At 39.6% G+C, this 22,431-nt stretch overlaps 2 protein-coding genes across 9 annotated transcripts in view; both read right to left on the reverse strand.

Annotated features, from left to right (window-relative positions):
* The window catches only part of LOC139762964 (uncharacterized), a 614,722-nt gene that overhangs the window by 488,469 nt on the left and 103,822 nt on the right, over positions 1 to 22,431 (reverse strand). The gene's annotated exons all lie outside the window — the stretch shown is intronic.
* Positions 1 to 22,431, reverse strand: part of LOC139762968 (negative elongation factor D-like) — a 395,386-nt gene that overhangs the window by 124,577 nt on the left and 248,378 nt on the right. For 7 of the 8 annotated variants that reach the window (XM_071688389.1, XM_071688387.1, XM_071688388.1 and 4 more), the window contains exons 3-4: positions 2,100 to 2,206; positions 1,190 to 1,299 (exon numbers count right to left, since the gene is read on the reverse strand). In XM_071688389.1, coding sequence (XP_071544490.1) covers positions 1,190 to 1,299; positions 2,100 to 2,206 — 217 coding nt within the window. Of the gene's footprint in view, positions 1 to 1,189; positions 1,300 to 2,099; positions 2,207 to 16,103; positions 16,170 to 17,418; positions 17,544 to 22,431 lie in introns of those variants that run through there. The other variant, XM_071688383.1, reaches the window with a different exon arrangement.

Genomic DNA, 22,431 nt, shown 5'->3' on the forward strand with positions numbered 1-22,431 from the left:
CCAAGGATAATCTATAATTCACATATTCCCTCACATACACTATTCCACGCATTCTTCCTCTGATTCTGTCTCTCCAGTATTCCTCCACCCTATTTGCCTATGTCACAGGTGGTCTTCCACTCACATCAACCCCTTTAATTGTACCACAGGTGGTCTTCCACTCATACTAACCCCTTTAATAATCCTATCATACATACTTCTTGTAAACTCCCAGTCTTGCATTCTTTCCACATGCCCAAACCACCACAAAGAATTACATTTCACCCATTCAACCACTCCACAATTCACTCCCTTTGCATTCCTTGCCATACCACATCTCTCATGCACCCTTTCTATTCCTAATTCATTCCATCTAGTCACACCACATGCTCTTCTCAAATAGCTCATTTCCACAGCCTGGATTCTTGACCTCTGTGCCTCATTCCACGTTCATGTTTTGGCTGTAGAGGTCAGGGCTGGGAGGTCTATGCTGTCTCTTAATCCTCACTTCACTTTCATACTTACACCTTTACCCTTCACTATTCTATTAAGGGACCCAATGACACTTCTACCCTGCACTGCTCTCTCCCTTATCACTCCTTCCATATCACCACACTTACTCAAGAGAGCTCCCAGATACTTAAATTTTCTCACTTCTTCCAGTCTTTTCTCCTCATATCCTCATCACAATTTAGTACACTTTCTTTTTTCACACTACATGGTTCTACAAAATCTATACTTTCACTTCATTTCCCTTCAAACATCAAACTTTTCCTTGCATTAACCTTCAATTTCCTATGCTTAAACACATTATAAAACACATACATCCTTCTGCAACTCCTCTTCACTCTCCGCAAACAGGCATGCCACTAGCCACACTCATCATTTCTTCAAAATACCCTCTCCAACTTCCTTTTAATTCCTCCTTTTGATTCAGCAATTCCCCTTCCTTACTTCTCACATCACTGTTTCCACTCATATCCACCTCTCGCCTTTTTCATCTTCTTTCAATATACTGTAGTTTCTTATTTCCTAAAACTTTTCACTTAACTTTCTTCCAAAATCTTTATCTACTCTTTCTTTGCTTTCCTCTAACAGCTTCTTAACATTCCGCTTACAGCCTCATGTTAATATCTAAATGCTAATTCAAGACATATCAGAGAAAGGTCATTAACCTTGCAATGGCATTCAAATACAATACTCAGCATACCTGCCAAGATAAGCCACTCAGCCATCAGGTTGGCCATCTGAGCCACAGCCTGGTAGTTTTCAGACAACATTTCAATAACTTGCTCAGGATTTCCACCAGCTTGGAAGTATCTGGAGAAGGAAAAACAACTAGGATTTTCATATAATGCCTGCAGGTTCTGAACCCATATGGTTTCTCAATCAATTGTGGTAACTGGATGGATCATTTTAATCAAGAGTTGTGTATGACAATTTGAACTAGTAATAAGAATCTAATCCCTAGTAGAAATCCAAGTCTTTTTATAACACTATTGATTATGACAATCTATGGTTCATAATGAAAATTTAAGGCTATCAATAAGACACTATGGTTAAAAATAGCCTCAGTCAAAAGGAAAAAATGCATATCCACAATAGAAATTTAAAATCAAATAAATAAAAGTACAGGGTATGTGAGTAGATTTTACATAAAATTATACAGTAAGCTAAATAAATCAGTTCATATTTTCTATGATATGAAAATTATTGGTGATATCGAGGGCATGAGTTTGCCATTCTTGGGACCCAGTGTGTTTCTCCACGTCAGGCACTCTCCCTGCGGGTGGTAAACTCTATTTGGGTTACTCTGCTCCTCAATTAAGAGAGACAAGTACCTAGAATATACAGATGAGAATTTCCTTTATCACCATGTCAATCAGCATACAAGAACCTCTGAGGATGATACACTGTCTTGGTTGATTTTGTCTTTAATCATTACAGCATACATAAGTAGCATGAGAATTGGCCATAACAAATATAAGTGAAATAAATGCAAAGATCAAAATGAAATAAATGCAAAGTAATGAGGATGGCATGCAAATGTAATTGAAATATACAGAAATAAGCTACAGGAATCTGTATGTGAAGAAAGCCTTTAAGTTGACCTGGCTGACCTTTTAAGTGTTGAAAATATACCAGGCTCCATGATGAAGTCAGTGCTCGAGAACTGCCATAGGCAGTTGGACTGAATGTCCGCTGGACTGAGGGCTTCATCTTCCTCCTGTCAACAGAAGAATGAAAATTAGCATTTATGGGACTTAACAAATTATTTAGCTTTCCAATGAAAGCTGTATGTTTGCTTAAGGCCCAGACTCACAAAGGGGAAAGTGATGATATGTGTGGATCCATCTAAGAAGAAAAATATGGCTTGGAACATGTGGAATTCTCTAAACCTTTCAACTACTCCACCCACATATATATTCAGTGCCTGGGTAACAATGCCTACCATGTATTTACAAATTGAGATTTTCTGCTATAATTCCAAGGCTAAGTTCTGGGTTGGTTATATGAGTTTGCTGGATGCCTTTGCTGAACATACTAAATTCAGTTGCCCTTCACACAAGGAAGAGTGAAGTATCACAGTTTATGCTGATGCATATGCCACAGCCAAATTTTCCTTAATTTCCAACTAAACTGCCCTTAACCTGGTAAACCTAATAAATTTGCTTTTATCCACATTTACTTCCAAGCTTGGTCACAACTTTGACAAGTTTCCCAAATCTGCCATCAGTAGTGTATCATAGCAAACAACAACTGACTCACTTATCAGAATCTTTCATCCCTAACAAACTGCATAATTGCTCCTCTCTCCAAGACTCTCACTTTACCTCCCTTACCACCCCATTCATAAACAAACTGAACAACCATGGTGACATCACATACCCTTACCACAGACCAAGCTTCATTTGAAACCATTTACTCTCTCTTTCTTCTCACTGATACTGTTTCCTCTTTTCCAAAAACCCGCACTAATCTTCTCCTTCACCTCCAAAATATAATGATCAGACATCCCACCAGCTGCCCCTCTCAACATACTTACAGCCAAAAGTATCTCTTTTACTCGCCTATCAATTACTATGTAATCCAATTATACCCGCTGAACATCTTTCTTATTCACATACATATATTAATGTATGTCCCCCCTTTTTAGTCCAGATATTCCCAATCACCTGTACTTTTCCAGAAGCTCTTCATCATTTCCATTCATAATACTGAATATTCGTGTTCAAATCACCCATCACTAATACCTGGTGTCTTAATCAAAACTGCTGACACACTCACTCATGGCCAGGTGCATTAACACTAATAATCACCCATCTCTTGCCATCCACTTCCATTTTTACCCACATTAGGCTAGAATTTACTTCCTTACACTATTCCATACACTACCACAACTCCTGCTTCAGGAACAGTACAACTCCTTCACTGGCTCTTGTCCTCTCACCAACCCCAGACTTTACTCCTAAAGACATTTTAAAACTATCCTTACCTTTACCCTTCAGATTCGTTTCACTCAGAAATAGACCATCTTAATTATACCACCTATCTCTCCTTTCTTCTCATCTTTGTTACATCTACACATATCAAAACACCCAAGCTTGAGGATTCAAGGAAGATGAGCACACAGACATAGACAGACAGACAGACAGACAGACAGACACACAGACAGACAGACAGACACACAGACAGACAGACAGACTGACAGACAGACAGACACACACATGTGTGTTGAAAAGGTTAGGACAAATGGAAAGAATGAGTGAGGAAATGTTGACAAAGAGGAGATATGTGTCAGAAGAAGCCGGAGACCAAAATGGAGGTGGAAGGATGGAGTGAAAAAGATTTTAAGTCACTGGGACCTAAATATGCAGAAGGTTGAAAGGCATGCATGGAAAAAAGTGAATTGGAACGATGTGGTATACTAGGGTCGATGTGCTATCAATGGACTGAACCACAGCATGTGAAGCATCTGGGAAAAGCCATGGAAAGGTCTGTGGGTCCTGGATGTGGATAAGGAGCTATGGTTTCTGTCCATTACTCATGACAGCTAGAGAATGAGAGTTTATATGTGCATTTATGTATATACATGCGTATATGGGTGAGTTGGGCCATTCTTAATACCTTCCACAAAGCATCTCTATCATGTGTATATATAGATATTATTTTTTTTTTTTCATACTATTCGCCATGTCCCGCGATAGCGAGGTAGCGTTAAGAACAGAGGACTGGGCCTTTGAGGGAATATCCTCACCTGGCCCTCTTCTCTGTTCCTTCTTTTGGAAAAAAAAAAAAAAAAAAAAAAAAAAAAACGAGAGGGGAGGATTTCCAGCCCCCCGCTCCCTTCCCTTTTAGTCGCCTTCTACGACACGCAGGGAATACGTGGGAAGTATTCTTTCTCTCCTATCCCCAGGGAAATAGATATTATTATATCATATATAACTGCAGTTTCCCCAGTCAGCGAGGTAGCACAAGAAAACAGATGAAAACGGCCCAACCACTCATATACACATATATAAACATAAATGCCCATATGCACACATATACATATCAATGTACACATACATATAGATACAAAGACATACATGTATACACATGTAAATATTCATACTTGCTGCCTTCATCCATTTCTGTCACTACCCCACCACACAGGAAATAGCCCCCTACAGCAAGGTAGTGCCAGGAAAAAAAAAAAAAAAAAAAGGATGAAATAAAAAAAAGGCCACATTTGCTCATACTCAGTCTGTAGCTGTCATGTGTAACACAACCAAACCACGGCTCCCTTTCCACATCCAGGCCCTACAGACCTTTCCATGGTTCACCCCAGACGTTTCACATGCCCTGGTTCAATTCAGTGACAGCACGTCGACCTCGGTATACCACATCGTTTCCTTGCATGACTTTCACCCTCCTCTATGTTTAGGCCCCAGTTGCTCAAAATCTTTTTCACTCTATCCTTCCACCTCTAATTTGGTATCCCGCTTCTACTCGTTCCCTCTACCTCTGACACATATATCCTCTTTGTCAATCTTTCCCCAGTCATTCTCTCCATGTGTCCAAACCAATTCAACACATCCTCTTCTGCTCTCTCAACCACACTCTTTTCATTACCACACATCTCTCTTACCCTTTCATTACTTACTCGATCCAACCACCTCACACCATATATTGTCCTCAAACATCTCATTTCCAACACATCCACCCTCCTCTGCACAACCCTATCTATAGCCCATGCCTCACAACCATATAGCATTGTTGGAACCACTATTCCATCAAACATACCCATTTTTGCTCTGAGATAATATTCTCACCTTCCACACATTCTTCATTACTCCCAGAACCTTCACTCCCTCCCCTACCCTGTGACCCACTTCCACTTCCATGGTTCCATCTGCTGTTAAGTCCACTCTCAGATATCTAAAACACTTCACTTCTTCCAGTTTTTCCCCATTCAAACTTACCTCCCAATCAACTTGTCCCACAACCCTACTGAACCTAATAATCTTGCTCTTATTCACATCTACTCTCAACTTTCTTCTTTCACACACTTTACCAAACTCAGTCACCAACTTCTGCAGTTTCTCACATGAATCAGCCACTAGAGATGTATCATCAGCAAACAACAAGTGACTCACTTCCCAAGCCCTCTCATCCACAACACAGGGCATACTCGCCCCTGTCTCTAAAACTCTTGCATTTACCTCCCTAACCTCACCATCCATAAAAAAATCAAACAGCCATGGGGACATCACACACCCCTGCCAACATTCACTGGGAACCAATCACTCTCCTCTCTTCCTACTCATACACATGCCTTGCATCCTTGGTAAAAACTTTTCACTGCTTTAAGTAACTTACTTCCCACACCATATACTCTTAAAACCTTCCACAAAGCATCTCTATCAACTTTATTATATGCCTTCTCCAGTTGCATACAAATCCATTAATTTTTCTAAGTATTCTCACATACATTCTTCAAAGCATCCTCAACCACTTCTAAAACCACACTGCTATTCCCCAATCTGATCTTCTGTACATATCTTCACCCTCTCAATCAACACCCTCCCATATAATGAAATAGGTGATAGATGGGCAAATTAGAAAGGGTAGTGAGTGGTGGGATGAAGAAGTGAGATTGTTAGTGAAAGAGAAAAGAGAAGCGTTTGGACGGTATTTACAGGGAAGTAGTGCAAATGACTGGGAGATGTATAAAAGAAAACGGCAAGAGGTCAAGAGAAAGGTTCCTGAAATTTAACGATACTCTCTCAAAACAACTCTCATTTGCCCTCTTTTTCACCCCTTGCACCTTTCTCTTGACCTCTTGCTGCTTTCCTTTATACATCTCCCAGTCATCTGCACTACTTCCCTGAAAGTATCGTCATAACGCCTCTCCCTTATCTTTCACTAACAACCTTACTTCTTCATCCCACCACTCACTACCATTTCTAATCTGCCCACCTCCAACCTTTCTCATGCCACATGCATCTTTTGCACAAGCCATCACTGCTTCCCTAAATACATCCCATTCCTCACCACACACTCCTGCTACAGGCCGACATTCATGGGGAACCAATCACTCTCCTCTCTTCCTGCTCGTACACATGCCTTAACATTACTCACAGTGATTACAACTGAATGAAAAAGTAATAATCACTCCATCTATAAGGTAAAAAAAAAAAAAAAATCATGATAAAACAAACCTAGGGGAAACACTGGTGATCACTTTTTGTTCTTTAATATTTGATCACAGTTAACTGCATTAGTGAGGTAGTGCAAGAAACAGGCGAAGGAAGGCCACATTCACTCATATCCATTCTCTAGTGTCATGTGCAATGCATCGAAATCACATCCTACTAACTACAAACACGCCCCACAGACCTTTCTATGGTTTCCCTCAGCCATTTCACATCCTGGTCCAGTCCACTAATAGCACGTTAACTCTTTATATTACATCAGTCCAATTCACTTTGTCCTGTGCCATTCACCACCTGCATGTTCAGGCCCAGAGCACTTAAAATGTATTTCACGCCATCCTTTCATCTCCGATTTGGTCTCTTGTCCCCTACACATCTGACACATATATCCTCTTTTTGTCAACCTCCATATGTCCAAACCATTGCAGTACACCTCTTCAATCCTCTCAAACACACTCTTTTTATTACTAAACCTCTCTCTTACCCTTTTCTTACTTAGTTAAAACTACCTCACACCACATACTGTCCTCAAACATTTCATTTCCAACTCATCCACCCTCCTCTGCATATCCTTATCTATAGCCCATGACTTATATTCATACACTGCTGGGACTACTATATTTATTTATTCATTATACTTAATGAGAGTTGGGGTGAGAGAGTATCATTAAATTTTAGGGAGAATAAAAAGATGTTCTGGAAGGAGGTAAATAAAGTGCGTAAGACAAGGGAGCAAATGGGAACTTCAGTGAAGGGCGCAAATGGGGAGGTGATAAAAAGTAGTGGTGATGTGAGAAGGAGATGGAGTGAGTATTTTGAAGGTTTGTTGAATGTGTTTGATGATAGAGTGGCAGATATAGGGTGTTTTGGTCGAGGTGGTGTGCAAAGTGAGAGGGTTAGGGAAAATGATTTGGTAAACAGAGAAGAGGTAGTGAAAGCTTTGCGGAAGATGAAAGCCGGCAAGGCAGCAGGTTTGGATGGTATTGCAGTGGAATTTATTAAAAAAGGGGGTGACTGTATTGTTGACTGGTTGGTAGGGTTATTTAATGTATGTATGACTCATGGTGAGGTGCCTGAGGATTGGCGGAATGCGTGCATAGTGCTATTGTACAAAGGCAAAGGGGATAAGAGTGAGTGCTCAAATTACAGAGGTATAAGTTTGTTGAGTATTCCTGGTAAATTATATGGGAGGATATTGATTGAGAGGGTGAAGGCATGTACAGAGCATCAGATTGGGGAAGAGCAGTGTGGTTTCAGAAGTGGTAGAGGATGTGTGGATCAGGTGTTTGCTTTGAAGAATGTATGTGAGAAATACTTAGAAAAGCAAATGGATTTGTATGTAGCATTTATGGATCTGGAGAAGGCATATGATAGAGTTGATAGAGATGCTCTGTGGAAGGTATTAAGAATATATGGTGTGGGAGGAAAGTTGTTAGAAGCAGTGAAAAGTTTTTATCGAGGATGTAAGGCATGTGTACGTGTAGGAAGAGAGGAAAGTGATTGGTTCTCAGTGAATGTAGGTTTGCGGCAGGGGTGTGTGATGTCTCCATGGTTGTTTAATTTGTTTATGGATGGGGTTGTTAGGGAGGTAAATGCAAGAGTTTTGGAAAGAGGGGCAAGTATGAAGTCTGTTGGGGATGAGAGAGCTTGGGAAGTGAGTCAGTTGTTGTTCGCTGATGATACAGCGCTGGTGGCTGATTCATGTGAGAAACTGCAGAAGCTGGTGACTGAGTTTGGTAAAGTGTGTGAAAGAAGAAAGTTAAGAGTAAATGTGAATAAGAGCAAGGTTATTAGGTACAGTAGGGTTGAGGGTCAAGTCAATTGGGAGGTGAGTTTGAATGGAGAAAAACTGGAGGAAGTGAAGTGTTTTAGATATCTGGGAGTGGATCTGGTAGCGGATGGAACCATGGAAGCGGAAGTGGATCATAGGGTGGGGGAGGGGGCGAAAATTCTGGGGGCCTTGAAGAATGTGTGGAAGTCGAGAACATTATCTCGGAAAGCAAAAATGGGTATATTTGAAGGAATAGTGGTTCCAACAATGTTGTATGGTTGCGAGGCGTGGGCTATGGATAGAGTTGTGCGCAGGAGGATGGATGTGCTGGAAATGAGATGTTTGAGGACAATGTGTGGTGTGAGGTGGTTTGATCGAGTGAGTAACGTAAGGGTAAGAGAGATGTGTGGAAATAAAAAGAGCGTGGTTGAGAGAGCAGAAGAGGGTGTTTTGAAGTGGTTTGGGCACATGGAGAGAATGAGTGAGGAAAGATTGACCAAGAGGATATATGTGTCGGAGGTGGAGGGAACGAGGAGAAGAGGGAGACCAAATTGGAGGTGGAAAGATGGAGTGAAAAAGATTTTGTGTGATCGGGGCCTGAACATGCAGGAGGGTGAAAGGAGGGCAAGGAATAGAGTGAATTGGAGCGATGTGGTATACCGGGGTTGACGTGCTGTCAGTGGATTGAATCAAGGCATGTGAAGCGTCTGGGGTAAACCATGGAAAGCTGTGTAGGTGTGTATATTTACGTGTGTGGACGTACGTATATACATGTGTATGGGGGGGGTTGGGCCATTTCTTTCGTCTGTTTCCTTGCGCTACCTCGCAAACACGGGAGACAGCGACAAAGTATAGTAAAAAAAAAAAAAAAAGTTTGTTGAGTATTCCTGGTAAACTATATGGGAGGGTATTGATTGAGAGGGTGAAGGCATGTACAGAGCATCAGATTGGGGAAGAGCAGTGTGGTTTCAGAAGTGGTAGAGGATGTGTGGATCAGGTGTTTGCTTTGAAGAATGTATGTGAGAAATACTTAGAAAAGCAAATGGATTTGTATGTAGCATTTATGGATCTGGAGAAGGCATATGATAGAGTTGATAGAGATGCTCTGTGGAAGGTATTAAGAATATATGGTGTGGGAGGAAAGTTGTTAGAAGCAGTGAAAAGTTTTTATCGAGGATGTAAGGCATGTGTACGTGTAGGAAGAGAGGAAAGTGATTGGTTCTCAGTGAATGTAGGTTTGCGGCAGGGGTGTGTGATGTCTCCATGGTTGTTTAATTTGTTTATGGATGGGGTTGTTAGGGAGGTAAATGCAAGAGTTTTGGAAAGAGGGGCAAGTATGAAGTCTGTTGGGGATGAGAGAGCTTGGGAAGTGAGTCAGTTGTTGTTCGCTGATGATACAGCGCTGGTGGCTGATTCATGTGAGAAACTGCAGAAGCTGGTGACTGAGTTTGGTAAAGGGTGTGGAAGAAGAAAGTTAAGAGTAAATGTGAATAAGAGCAAGGTTATTAGGTACAGTAGGGTTGAGGGTCAAGTCAATTGGGAGGTGAGTTTGAATGGAGAAAAACTGGAGGAAGTGAAGTGTTTTAGATATCTGGGAGTGGATCTGGCAGCGGATGGAACCATGGAAGCGGAAGTGGATCATAGGGTGGGGGAGGGGGCGAAAATTCTGGGGGCCTTGAAGAATGTGTGGAAGTCGAGAACATTATCTCGGAAAGCAAAAATGGGTATGTTTGAAGGAATAGTGGTTCCAACAATGTTGTATGGTTGCGAGGCGTGGGCTATGGATAGAGTTGTGCGCAGGAGGATGAATGTGCTGGAAATGAGATGTTTGAGGACAATGTGTGGTGTGAGGTGGTTTGATCGAGTGAGTAACGTAAGGGTAAGAGAGATGTGTGGAAATAAAAAGAGCGTGGTTGAGAGAGCAGAAGAGGGTGTTTTGAAGTGGTTTGGGCACATGGAGAGGATGAGTGAGGAAAGATTGACCAAGAGGATATATGTGTCGGAGGTGGAGGGAACAAGGAGAAGAGGGAGACCAAATTGGAGGTGGAAAGATGGAGTGAAAAAGATTTTGTGTGATCGGGGCCTGAACATGCAGGAGGGTGAAAGGAGGGCAAGGAATAGAGTGAATTGGAGCGATGTGGTATACCGGGGTTGACGTGCTGTCAGTGGATTGAATCAAGGCATGTGAAGCATCTGGGGTAAGCCATGGAAAGCTGTGTAGGTATGTATATTTGCGTGTGTGGACGTATGTATATACATGTGTATGGGGGGGTTGGGCCATTTCTCTCGTCTGTTTCCTTGCGCTACCTCGCAAACGCGGGAGACAGCAACAAAGTATAATAAAAAAAATAAAATAATACTTAATCGCTGTCTCCTGTGTCAGCGAGGTAGCGCAAGGAAACAGATGAGGAATGGCCCAACCCCCCACATACACATGTATATACATAAATGCCCATACACACACATATACATACATATACATTTCAATGTACACATACATATACACACACAGATATATATACATATATACACAATCATACTTGTTGCCTTCATCCATTCCCATCACCACCTCTTCACATATGAAATAGCATCCCCCCTCCAGCAAGGTAGCACCAGGAAAAGACACAAAAAGGCCACATTCGTTCACACTCAGTCTCTAGCTGTCAAGTGTAATGCACCAAAACTACAGCTCCCTTTCCACAGGTATATGTATTGGTTCTCAGTGAATGTAGGTTTGCGGCACGGGTGTGTGATGTCTCCATGGTTGATTAATTTGTTTATGGATGGGATTGTTTGGGAGGTAAATGCAAGAGTTTTGGAAAGAGGGGCAAGTACGAAGTCTGTTGGGGATGAGAGAGCTTGGGAAGTGAGTCAGTTGTTGTTCGCTGATGATACAGCGCTGGTGGCTGATTCAGGTGAGAAACTGCAGAAGCTGGTGACTGAGTTTGGTAAAGTGTGTGAAAGAAGAAAGTTAAGAGTAAATGTGAATAAGAGCAAGGTTATTAGGTACAGTAGGGTTGAGGGTCAAGTCAATTGGGAGGTAAGTTTGAATGGAGAAAAACTGGAGGAAGTAAAGTGTTTTAGATATCTGGGAGTGGATCTGGCAGCGGATGGAACCATGGAAGCGGAAGTGGATCATAGAGTGGGGGAGGAGGCGAAAATCCTGGGAGCCTTGAAGAATGTGTGGAAGTTGAGAACATTATCTCGGAAAGCAAAAATGGGTATGTTTGAAGGAATAGTGGTTCCAACAATGTTGTATGGTTGCGAGGCATGGGCTATGGATAAAGTTGTGCGCAGGAGGATGGATGTGCTGGAAATGAGATGTTTGAGGACAATGTGTGGAGTGAGGTGGTTTGATCGAGTAAGTAACGTAAGGGTAAGAGAGATGTGTGGGAATAAAAAGAGCGGGGTTGAGAGAGCAGAAGAGGGTGTTTTGAAATGGTTTGGGCACATGGAGAGAATGAGTGAGGAAAGATTGACCAAGAGGATATATGTGTCAGAGGTGGAGGGAACGAGGAGAAGTGGGAGACCAAATTGGAGGTGGAAAGATGGAGTGAAAAAGATTTTGTGTGATCGGGGCCTGAACATGTAGGAGGGTGAAAGGAGGGCAAGGAATAGAGTGAATTGGAGCGATGTGGTATACCGGGGTTGACGTGCTGTCAGTGGATTAAATCGGGGCATGTGAAGCGTCTGGGGTAAACCATGGAAAGCTGTGTAGGTATGTATATTTTGCGTGTGTGGACGTATGTATATACATGTGTATGGGGGTGGGTTGGGCCATTTCTTTCGTCTGTTTCCTTGCGCTACCTCGCAAACGCGGGAGACAGCGACAAAGCAAAAAAAAAAAAAAAAGAAAAAAAAAATATGTATACCAATAATTGGTATACATGGAGTGTTCAGTGTTGTAAATGGAAATGGTGAAGAGCTTGTAGATTTAAGTGCTGAAAAAGGACTGGTGATTGGGAATACCTGGTTTAAAAAGCGAGATATACATAAGTATACGTATGTAAGTAGGAGAGATGGCCAGAGAGCGTTATTGGATTATGTGTTAATTGATAGACGCGCGAAAGAGAGTTTTGGATGTTAATGTGCTGAGAGGTGCAACTGGAGGGATGTCTGATCATTATCTTGTGGAGGCTAAGGTGAAGATTTGTGGGGGTTTTCAGAAAAGAAGAGAGAATGTTGGGGTGAAGAGAGTGGTGAGAGTATGTGAGCTTGGGAAGGAGACTTGTGTGAGGAAGTACCAGGAGAGACTGAGTACAGAATGCAAAAAGGTGAGAACAAAGGAGGTAAGGGGAGTCGGGGAGGAATGGAATGTATTTAGGGAAGCAGTGATGGCTTGCGCAAAAGATGCTTGTGGCATGAGAAGCGTGGGAGGTGGGTTGATTAGAGAAGATAGTGAGTGGTGGGATGAAGAAGTAAGTTTATTAGTGAAAGAGAAGAGAGAGGCATTTGGACAATTTTTGCAGGGAAAAAATGCAAATGAAAGGGAGAGGTACAAAAGAAAGAGGCAGGAGGTCAAGAGAAAGGTGCAAGAGGTGAAAAAGAGGGCAAATGAGAGTTGGGGTGAGAGAGTATCATTAAGTTTCAGGGAGAATAAAAAGATGTTTTGGAAGGAGGTAAATAAAGTGCGTAAGACAAGGGAGCAAATGGGAACTTCAGTGAAGGGGGAGGTGATAACAAGTAGTGGTGATGTGAGAAGGAGATGGAGTGAATATTTTGAAGGTTTGTAGAATGTGTTTGATGATAGAGTGGCAGATATAGGGTGTTTTGGTCGAGGTGGTGTGCAAAGTGAGAGGGTTAGGGAAAATGATTTGGTAAATAGAGAAGAGGTAGTAAAAGCTTAACGGAAGATGAAAGCTGGCAAGGCAGCAGGTTTGGATGGTATTGCAGTGGAATTTATTAAAAAAGGGGGTGACTGTATTGTTGAATGGTTGGTAAGGTTATTTAATGTATGTATGATTCATGGTGAGGTGCCTGAGGAGTGGCGGAATGCTTGCATAGTGCCATTGTACAAAGGCAAAGGGGATAAGAGTGAGTGCTCAAATTACAGAGGTATAAGTTTGTTCAGTATTCCTGGTAAATTATATGGGAGGGTATTGATTGAGAGGGTGAAGGCATGTACAAAGCATCAGATTGGGGAAGAGCAGTGTGGTTTCAGAAGTGGTAGAGGATGTGTGGATCAGGTGTTTGCTTTGAAGAATGTATGTGAGAAATACTTAGAAAAACAAATGGATTTGTATGTAGCATTTATGGATCTGGAGAAGGCATATGGTAGAGTTGACAGAGATGCTCTGTGGAAGATTTTAAGAATATGTGGTGTGGGAGAAAAGTTGTTAGAAGCAGTGAAAAGTTCTTATCGAAGATGTAAGGCATGTGTATGTGTAGGAAGAGAGGAAAGTGATTGGTTCTCAGTGAATGTAGGTGTGCGGCAGAGGTGAGTGATGTCTCCATGGTTGTTTAATTTTGTTTATGGATGGGGTTATTAGGGAGGTGAATGCAAGAGTTTTGGAAAGAGGGGCAAGTATGAAGTCTGTTGTGGGTGAGAGCTTGGGAAGTGAGTCAGTTGTTGATCGCTGATGATACAGCGCTGGTGGCTGATTCATGTGAGAAACTGCAGAAGCTGGTGACTGAGTTTGGTAAAGTGTGTGAAAGAAGAAAGTTAAGAGTAAATGTGAATAAGAGCAAGGTTATTAGGTACAGTAGGGTTGAGGGTCAAGTCAATTGGGAGGTAAGTTTGAATGGAGAAAAACTGGAGGAAGTAAAGTGTTTTAGATATCTGGGAGTGGATCTGGCAGCGGATGGAACCATGGAAGCGGAAGTGAATCATAGGGTGGGGAGGGGGCGAAAATTCTGGGAGCATTGAAGAATGTTTGGAAGTCGAGAACATTATCTCGGAAAGCAAAAATGGGTATGTTTGAAGGAATAGTGGTTCCAACAATGTTGTATGGTTGCGAGGCGTGGACTATGGATAGAGTTGTGCGCAGGAGGGTGGATGTGCTGGAAATGAGATGTTTGAGGACAATATGTGGTGTGAGGTGGTTTGATCGAGGAAGTAATGTAAGGGTAAGAGAGATGTGTGGAAATACAAAGAGTGTGGTTGAGAGAGCAGGAAAGGGTGTTTTGAAATGGTTTGGTCACATGAAGAGAGTGAGTGAGGAAAGATTGACAAAGAGGATATATGTGTCAGAGGTGGAGGGAACGAGGAGAAGTGGGAGATCATATTGGAGGTGGAAAGATGGAGTGAAAAAGATTTTGAGTGATCGGGGCCTGAACATGCAGGAGGGTGAAAGGCATGCAAGGAATAGAGTGAATTGGAACGATGTGGTATACCGGGGTCAACGCGCTGTCAATGGCTTGAACCAGGGCATGTGAAGCATCTGGGGTAAACCATGGAAAGTTGTGTGGGGCCTGGATGTGGAGAGGGAGCTGTGGTTTTCGGTGCATTATTACATGACAGCTAGAGACTGAGTGTGAACGAATGGGGCCTTTGGTGTCTTTTCCTAGTGCTACCTCGCACACATGAGGGGGAGGGGGTTGTTATTCCATGTGTGGCGGGGTGGCGATGGGAACGAATAAAGGCAGACAGTATGAATTATGTACATGTGTATATATGTATATGTCTGTGTGTGTATATATATGTGTACAGTGAGATGTATAGGAATGTATATTTGCATGTGTGGACGTGTATGTATATACATGTGTATGTGGGCGGGTTGGGCCATTCTTTCCTTGCGCTACCTCGCTAACGCGGGAGACAGCGACAAAGCAAAATAAATAAATAAAAATCAAGCAGTACACATAAAAAGGGTTTTCTTCAGTTAATTACACTGTATAATAAATAAATAGTACCTAATCCAGCAAATTGTTACCTTTTACCTTGGGGAAATATCAATTATAAAATATCTTAGCATGTTAAAACCATAAACATTGCTATACCATACACAAGTCATAGTTACAGCTTAGCAAGTATTCAGTACAATACACAGTATGGACATGCCCAGTATTTGGTTACATCTCACCTTCATAACACCCAGATGGTATAACTCTACAACAGTTCTACCCTATACACAGGTAAAAATTACTACAATACTAAGTCGTATATGTGGCAAATTCTTTCTGTGGAAATACCTGGTATACACAGCCACATTCTACCGTGGTCAGGACAAGGTTATATTTTACCATGACATAAACTTGCACATAGTTATACTGCAATACACCCACTGTGTGGTTATGCCTTAAAAGTAATAGCTAATGCATTATTACTTTGAACACTGTGAAACACATTCTTTTCTTTTCTTCTTTCAAACTATTCGCCATTTCCCGCGTTAGCGAGGTAGCGTTAAGAACAGAGAACTGGGCCTTTGAGGGAATATCCTCACCTGGCCCCCTTCTCTGTTCCTTCTTTTGGAAAAATAAAAAAAAAAAAAAATAATGAGAGGGGAGGATTTCCAGCCCCCCGCTCCCTCCCCTTTTAGTCGCCTTCTACGACACGCAAGGAATACGTGGGAAGTATTCTTTCTCCCCTATCCCCAGGGGGGTATTCTATGTTTCCATATCAACAACGTGCCTGGTACTCTGATAACAAATCACTACAGTAACACAGTAAATAACTGTACAAGATCATCATGATATCAAATGCTGTTACATCTTACCAGAGGTTCTGCATCAGGAGCCTCATCCCAGGCACAGGTTTGAAATTCTTCCTCCATTGTTTGAATCTAAAAAGAAAAATAAAACTTATGAAATTACACTTTCCACAACATGAAAATAGAGCCTGTGTTGGCTGCAGCATAAAGTCCAAATTATCACCAAATGATGAAAAGTGCTGATCACTTTTACCAAAACAAAAATTGATGTACTTCTCAAAAAAGTACCTTAATTGTGAGAAAATTGCATCTATGAGTAAATAAGATTTTGTTATAATAAACTAAAGAGAAATTTCCATCCATGGGTAAATAAGATTTTGGCATAATAAACTTAGAATATGTGGGTTACAATATGTACATACACGATAGCTGTTTTAATTTTGTATGCATCTGCGGGTACTATCATTCAAGAAAAATTTATGTGACTGAGTATAGTAATTCCTCAACTTCTTGCATACTGTTGAAGCCCTCTATCAGAATAATTAAGAAAAAAACATGTTTGTTCAGCATCCCCTAAACCAAGCCTGACAGCCTAGCATTATGCTTCTGCGCAAACCCGAGCAAATCACGTGTAGCTGAAGGTTCGGAGAATAACACATCCATGTGGCACTTTCATGAAATGATATAAAGCTTTATTGTTTAAAACTTGATTTACACACCAAATAAAGCTCTCTAGAATTTAAACAAAGCAATGTGTGGATAAATGGTGTCACCCGCCAGCAAGACCTGTATAAAATTCAAGACAGATTTTGATGAAAGTGGTACCAATGGATTTTTGAAAATCCATATTGTTGATATTGAGTAATTCTGCCCATCTTTCCTCAACTTCATGGACCTAATCACATTGTGGGGACACCACTCTATATGAGGTCTATAGTTTAAGGAACACATTAGTACCATTGTCGTCAAAATTCATCCACTGTAATACGTGTTTCCATAAACTGATGAACTGCCTCCACATTTTTCTTGTTATCTACAACAGTGTAGTGTTTTATCTCAACACTAGACTGTGTACATAGATAATAATGATGCCAAGTTGAAGAGACAATAGAAAATGCTTATGGTACATAATTGACGTACGATAGCAGGACACAATTATAACAACTACACTTTATATTAGAAATACTGACAAATATCGGATAAAAATGAGTTTCAAATCACCAAAACATTATATTAACCCAAATATTGTAAAAATTCAACGAGTTAAGTTTATTTCTAAAGTTTACGAACGATGCGACACCCTTATTTGAGTGTTTCATAACTACCTTACTGGATAAAAACGTATCTACTTTTTAAATGGTACGAAGGTTACATTACTCACTTATAGTTGCTGCATACAGTAGAGAATCTATTATCACTTCGTTATTATGGATGAAATATACAAGAAACGTGTTCCTGCATCACAACAAAACATTACGAGAGTCACGACGAACTTTTAATTACAGGTTGCGTTATATTTTATCTCATGGATTTTGTATCTATTTTCAGTATTAATTTCAAAACAATTTTCTAATGCTGGGTTATAATTTATTGAAGGAAATATTTTCTATTAGATAGCATATACTAAACCTTATTTGCATAATTCATTATATAAATTGTCCTAAAAATATTCTACGTAAGTTGTATATAAACACCATCTCTCAGGACGCTCTCTGATAAATCAGATTAAATTTAGAAATCTGAATTATCCTTCGGGCTGGTAACATGGCCCCTGTCACTAATTCAATTGTAATTACCTAGACATATTTAGGCTTTTTCATCAAAACTAGATATATTAATTCGGGTTTCGAAAGGGTTTTATAAAAGATTAATCTTCTGATAGAAATTAAATCGACCGTGATGGCATGGCTTGCAATGCTGATTGGCTAACTCCATTTTTCTTTTGGCCAATTGGGTGCTTTTCTTTATACAGGACAATCGAGAACACGACTTATTTATTGCAACTATATCCAATGAAGGTGATAATCACGAGCAAATGTATATAAGATGACCTAGGCTGATGAACAAAGCAGGGATTTTCTAAGCTTAGGTAATACGTAAATCAGAATTTGGCTTATATGAACGGTATTTGTTAGTGAGGTGTTCATGATTACTCAAATCATCATAGGAAAAAAAAGTGAGGAGACACCATGGGGGGGACCAGGTGGCGGGAAACCAAGTGATGTTCCTCTCGTGTCACCGGAGCGAGCAGTTACCCTTTGGTTTCCCAATAGGTGAGATCTAGTGTGTGATATTGTAATTACCACTCTCGTTATAGATGATTAATGAGTTTTCTTAGATTAATGAGATGTCTTTAGATAAGAGGACAGTGTATGTGATTGATGAGGAAAGAAAACAAATCTGTCCTACTTTGAACTGAGAAATACCTCGAAAATGATAGTTCGCTCGTTAGTGTACTGGGATGGTGTATGTGGGGCTCGGTCATGATGGAACTGGTATGTTGTCAAAGGCAGGACTGACATTTGGTCAGCATTACAATAACTCTTGTGTTCATGTGTTTACTAGTGTTATGGTGTTTCTTTAAGAGTTTTCTCGCGAGTTCAGTGAAAGATTCTTGGCTCATTCCGCACTGGTCATATACGAATGAAAATATTTATTTATGGATAAGATTTATTAGTGTCCAAGGAGAGTGTTGGCGCCAGACGTATGAAAGTGGACTGCGAAAATAATGGAATGACGCATTTAATCCATTGTGGACACGTCAGTCTGTAAGATGCCTTATTGAATGTATAAGATCCCATTGTCAGTCTGTAAGATGCCTTATTGAATGTAAAAGATCCCATTGTCAGTCTGTAAGATGCCTTATTGAATGTATAAGATCCCATTGTCAGTCTGTAAGATGCCTTATTGAATGTATAAGATCCCATTGTCAGTCTGTAATATGCCTTACTGAATGTATAAGATCCCATTGTCAGTCTGTAAGATGCCTTATTCAACGTATAAGATCCCATTGTCAGTCTGTAAGATGCCTTATTCAATGTATAAGATGCCATTGTCAGTCTGTAAGATGCCTTATTGAATGTATAAGATCCCATTGTCAGTCTGTAAGATGCCTTATTCAACGTATAAGATCCCATTGTCAGACTGTAAGATGCCTTATTCAATGTATAAGATCCCATTGTCAGTCTGTAAGATGCCTTATTCAATGTATAAGAGCCCATTGTCAGTCTGTAGGATGCCTTATTCAATGTATAAGATCCCGATGTCAGTCTGTAAGATGGCTTATTCAATGTATAAGAGCCCATTGTCAGTCTGTAGGATGCCTTATTCAATGTATAAGATCCCATTGTCAGTCTGTAAGATGCCTTATTCAATGTATAAGATCCCATTGTCAGTCTGTAAGATGCTTTATTCAATGTATCAGATCCCATTGTCAGTCTGTAAGATGCCTTATTGAATGTATAAGATCCCATTGTCAGTCTGTAAGATGCCTTTTTGAATGTATAAGATCCCATTGTCAGTCTGTAAGATGCCTTATTCAATGTATAAGATCCCATCGTCAGTCTGTAAGATACCTTATTCAATGTTTAAGATCCCATTGTCAGTCTGTAAGATGCCTTATTCAATGTATAAGATCCCATTGTCAGTCTGTAAGATGCCTTATTGAATGTATAAGATCCCATTGTCAGTCTGTAAGATGCCTTATTGAATGTATAAGATCCCATTGTCAGTCTGTAAGATGCCTTATTGAATGTATAAGATCCCATTGTCAGTCTGTAAGATGCCTTACTGAATATATAAGATCCATTGTCAGTCAGTAAGATGCCTTATTCAACGTATAAGATCCCATTGTCAGTCTGTAAGATGCATTATTCAATGTATCAGATCCCATTGTCAGTCTGTAGATGCTTATTGAATGTTAATCCATTGTAGTCTTAGATGCCTATTCATGTATAAGATCATTGTCGTCTGTAAGACCTTATTATGTTAAATCCTTCATCTGTAAGATGCTTATAATGTATAAGATCCATTGTCAGTCTGTAAGTGCTTAATGTTAAGATCCATGTCAGTCTGTAAATCCTTATAATGTTAATCCATGTCGTCTGTAGATGCCTTATTAATGTATAAGATCCCATTTCTCTGTAAGATCCTTATTAATGTATAATCCATGTCAGTCGTAAGATGCTATGAATGTTAAGATCCATTTCAGTCTGTAAGATCCTTATTAATGTATAGATCATTGTCAGTCTGTAAGCTTCAATGTAAAGACCATGTCATCTGTAAGCTTATTAATGTATAAGATCCATTGTCAGTCTGTAGACCTTATAAGTATAAGATCCATGTCAGTCTGTAGATGCCTATTGAATGATAAGATCATTGTATTGTAAGATGCCTTATTGAATGTAAATCCATGTCATCTTAAATCTTATTCAATGTAAATCCCATGTCGTCTGTAAGATCTTATTAATGTATAAGATCCATTGTCTCTGTAAGATCCTTATTTAATGTAAGTCCATTTCTCTGTAAGATGCTTATTGAATGTATAAGATCCATGTCAGTCGTAAGATGCTTATTGAATGTATAGACATTGTCAGTCTTAAGATGCCTATTCAATTAAGATCTCTTGTCATCTGTAAGATGCCTTTCATGTAGATATCATTGTAGTCTGTATCTTAATGTTATTATTTAAGTCAAGCTTAAGTATTATGATTAAACTTTCTGTGACATGTTATGCTTATAAGTTATGTCAGTTGTAATCTTATTAATGTATAATCCTGTCGTGAGTGCTTATAGTAAATATTGTCTTGTAATCTATTAATGTATAATCCATTGTCAGTCTGTAGATTTATTATGTAAGATCCCTTGTCAGTCTGTAGATGCCTTATTATGTAAGATCCTTGTATGATGCTTATCAATGTATAAGATTCGTCTGTAAGTGCCTTATATGTAAATCTTGTCAGTCTGTAGCTATTATTAGATCTTGTGTTGTAATCTTTTAGATCATTCAGTTGAAGATGCTATAGTATAAGTCATTGTCAGTCTGTATCTTAATGATAGACTTATCGTAATGCTTATTAGTAAGATCCCTGTCGTTGTAGATCTTATCAAGTTAGATATGTCAGTGTAAGGCCTATATTTAAGACTTGTCTGAGATCTATAGTTAGATCCATGTAGATATATAAGATCATGTCAGTCGTAACTTATATGTAAGATCCATTAGCTTAAGTGCTTATAATATAAGATCCCATTGTCATTAGACTTAAATGTTATCAAGATCCATTGTCAGTCTGTAAGATATAATGATAAGATCTGTCAGTCTGTTGATTTATTAATGATACCCATTGTCAGTCTGTAAGATGCCTTATTGAATTATAAGATCCCATTGCAGTCTGTAGATGCTTTATTGAATGTATAAGTCCATTGTCAGTCTGTAAGATGCCTTATTCAATGTAAAATCCCTTGTCAGTCTGTAAGATGCTTTATTAATATAAGATCCATTTCAGTTGTAAGATGCCTTTAATGTATAAGATCCATTGTCAGTCTGTAAGAGCCTTATTAATGTAAAATCCATTGTCAGTCGTAAGATGCCTTATTAATGTAAAGATCCATGTCGTCTGTATGCCTTATTTGATTAAGATCCCATTGTCAGTCTGTAAGATGCTTATTAATGTATAAGATCCCATTGTCAGTGTAAGATGCCTTTTCAAGTATCAAGATCCTCTGTAAGATGCCTTATTAATGTATAAATCCCATTGTCAGTTTAAGATGCCTTATTCAATGTATAAGATCCATTGTCTGTAAGATCCTATTAATGTTAAGATCCCATTGTCAGTCTGTAAGATGCCTTATTCAATGTAAAGATCCCATTGTCATCTGTAAGATGCCTTATTAATGATAAATCCATTGTCAGTCGTAAGATGCCTTTCAAGTATAAGATCCATTGTCAGTTGTAAGATGCTTATTATTATAAGATCCCATTGTCTGTAAGATTTATTATTTAAGATCCATTGTCAGTTTAAGATGCCTTTCAATGTAAATCCATTGCAGTCAGTAAGAGCCTTTATTGTATAAGCCTTTTGAATGGTAATCCAATTAGTTAAGATCCTTATGATTATGACCTTTAATGTAGATGCCTTATTATGTATAAGACCATTTAGTTTAAGATGCTTTAATGTATAAGATCCATTGTCATCTTAAGGCTCATTAATTATAAGATCCATTTCAGTCTGAAAGATCCTTATATGATAATCCCATTGTCTCTAAGATTATTGATGTATTAAGAACCATTGTCAGCCTGTGAAGTTTTTCCATGTATAAGCCCATTGTCTTGTAAGATGCCTTATTCAATGTATAAGATCCCATTTCAGTCTGTAATGCCTTATTAATGTATAAT

This window comes from Panulirus ornatus, chromosome 45, assembly GCF_036320965.1.
Source record: "Panulirus ornatus isolate Po-2019 chromosome 45, ASM3632096v1, whole genome shotgun sequence".
Lineage (NCBI taxonomy): Eukaryota > Metazoa > Arthropoda > Malacostraca > Decapoda > Palinuridae > Panulirus > Panulirus ornatus.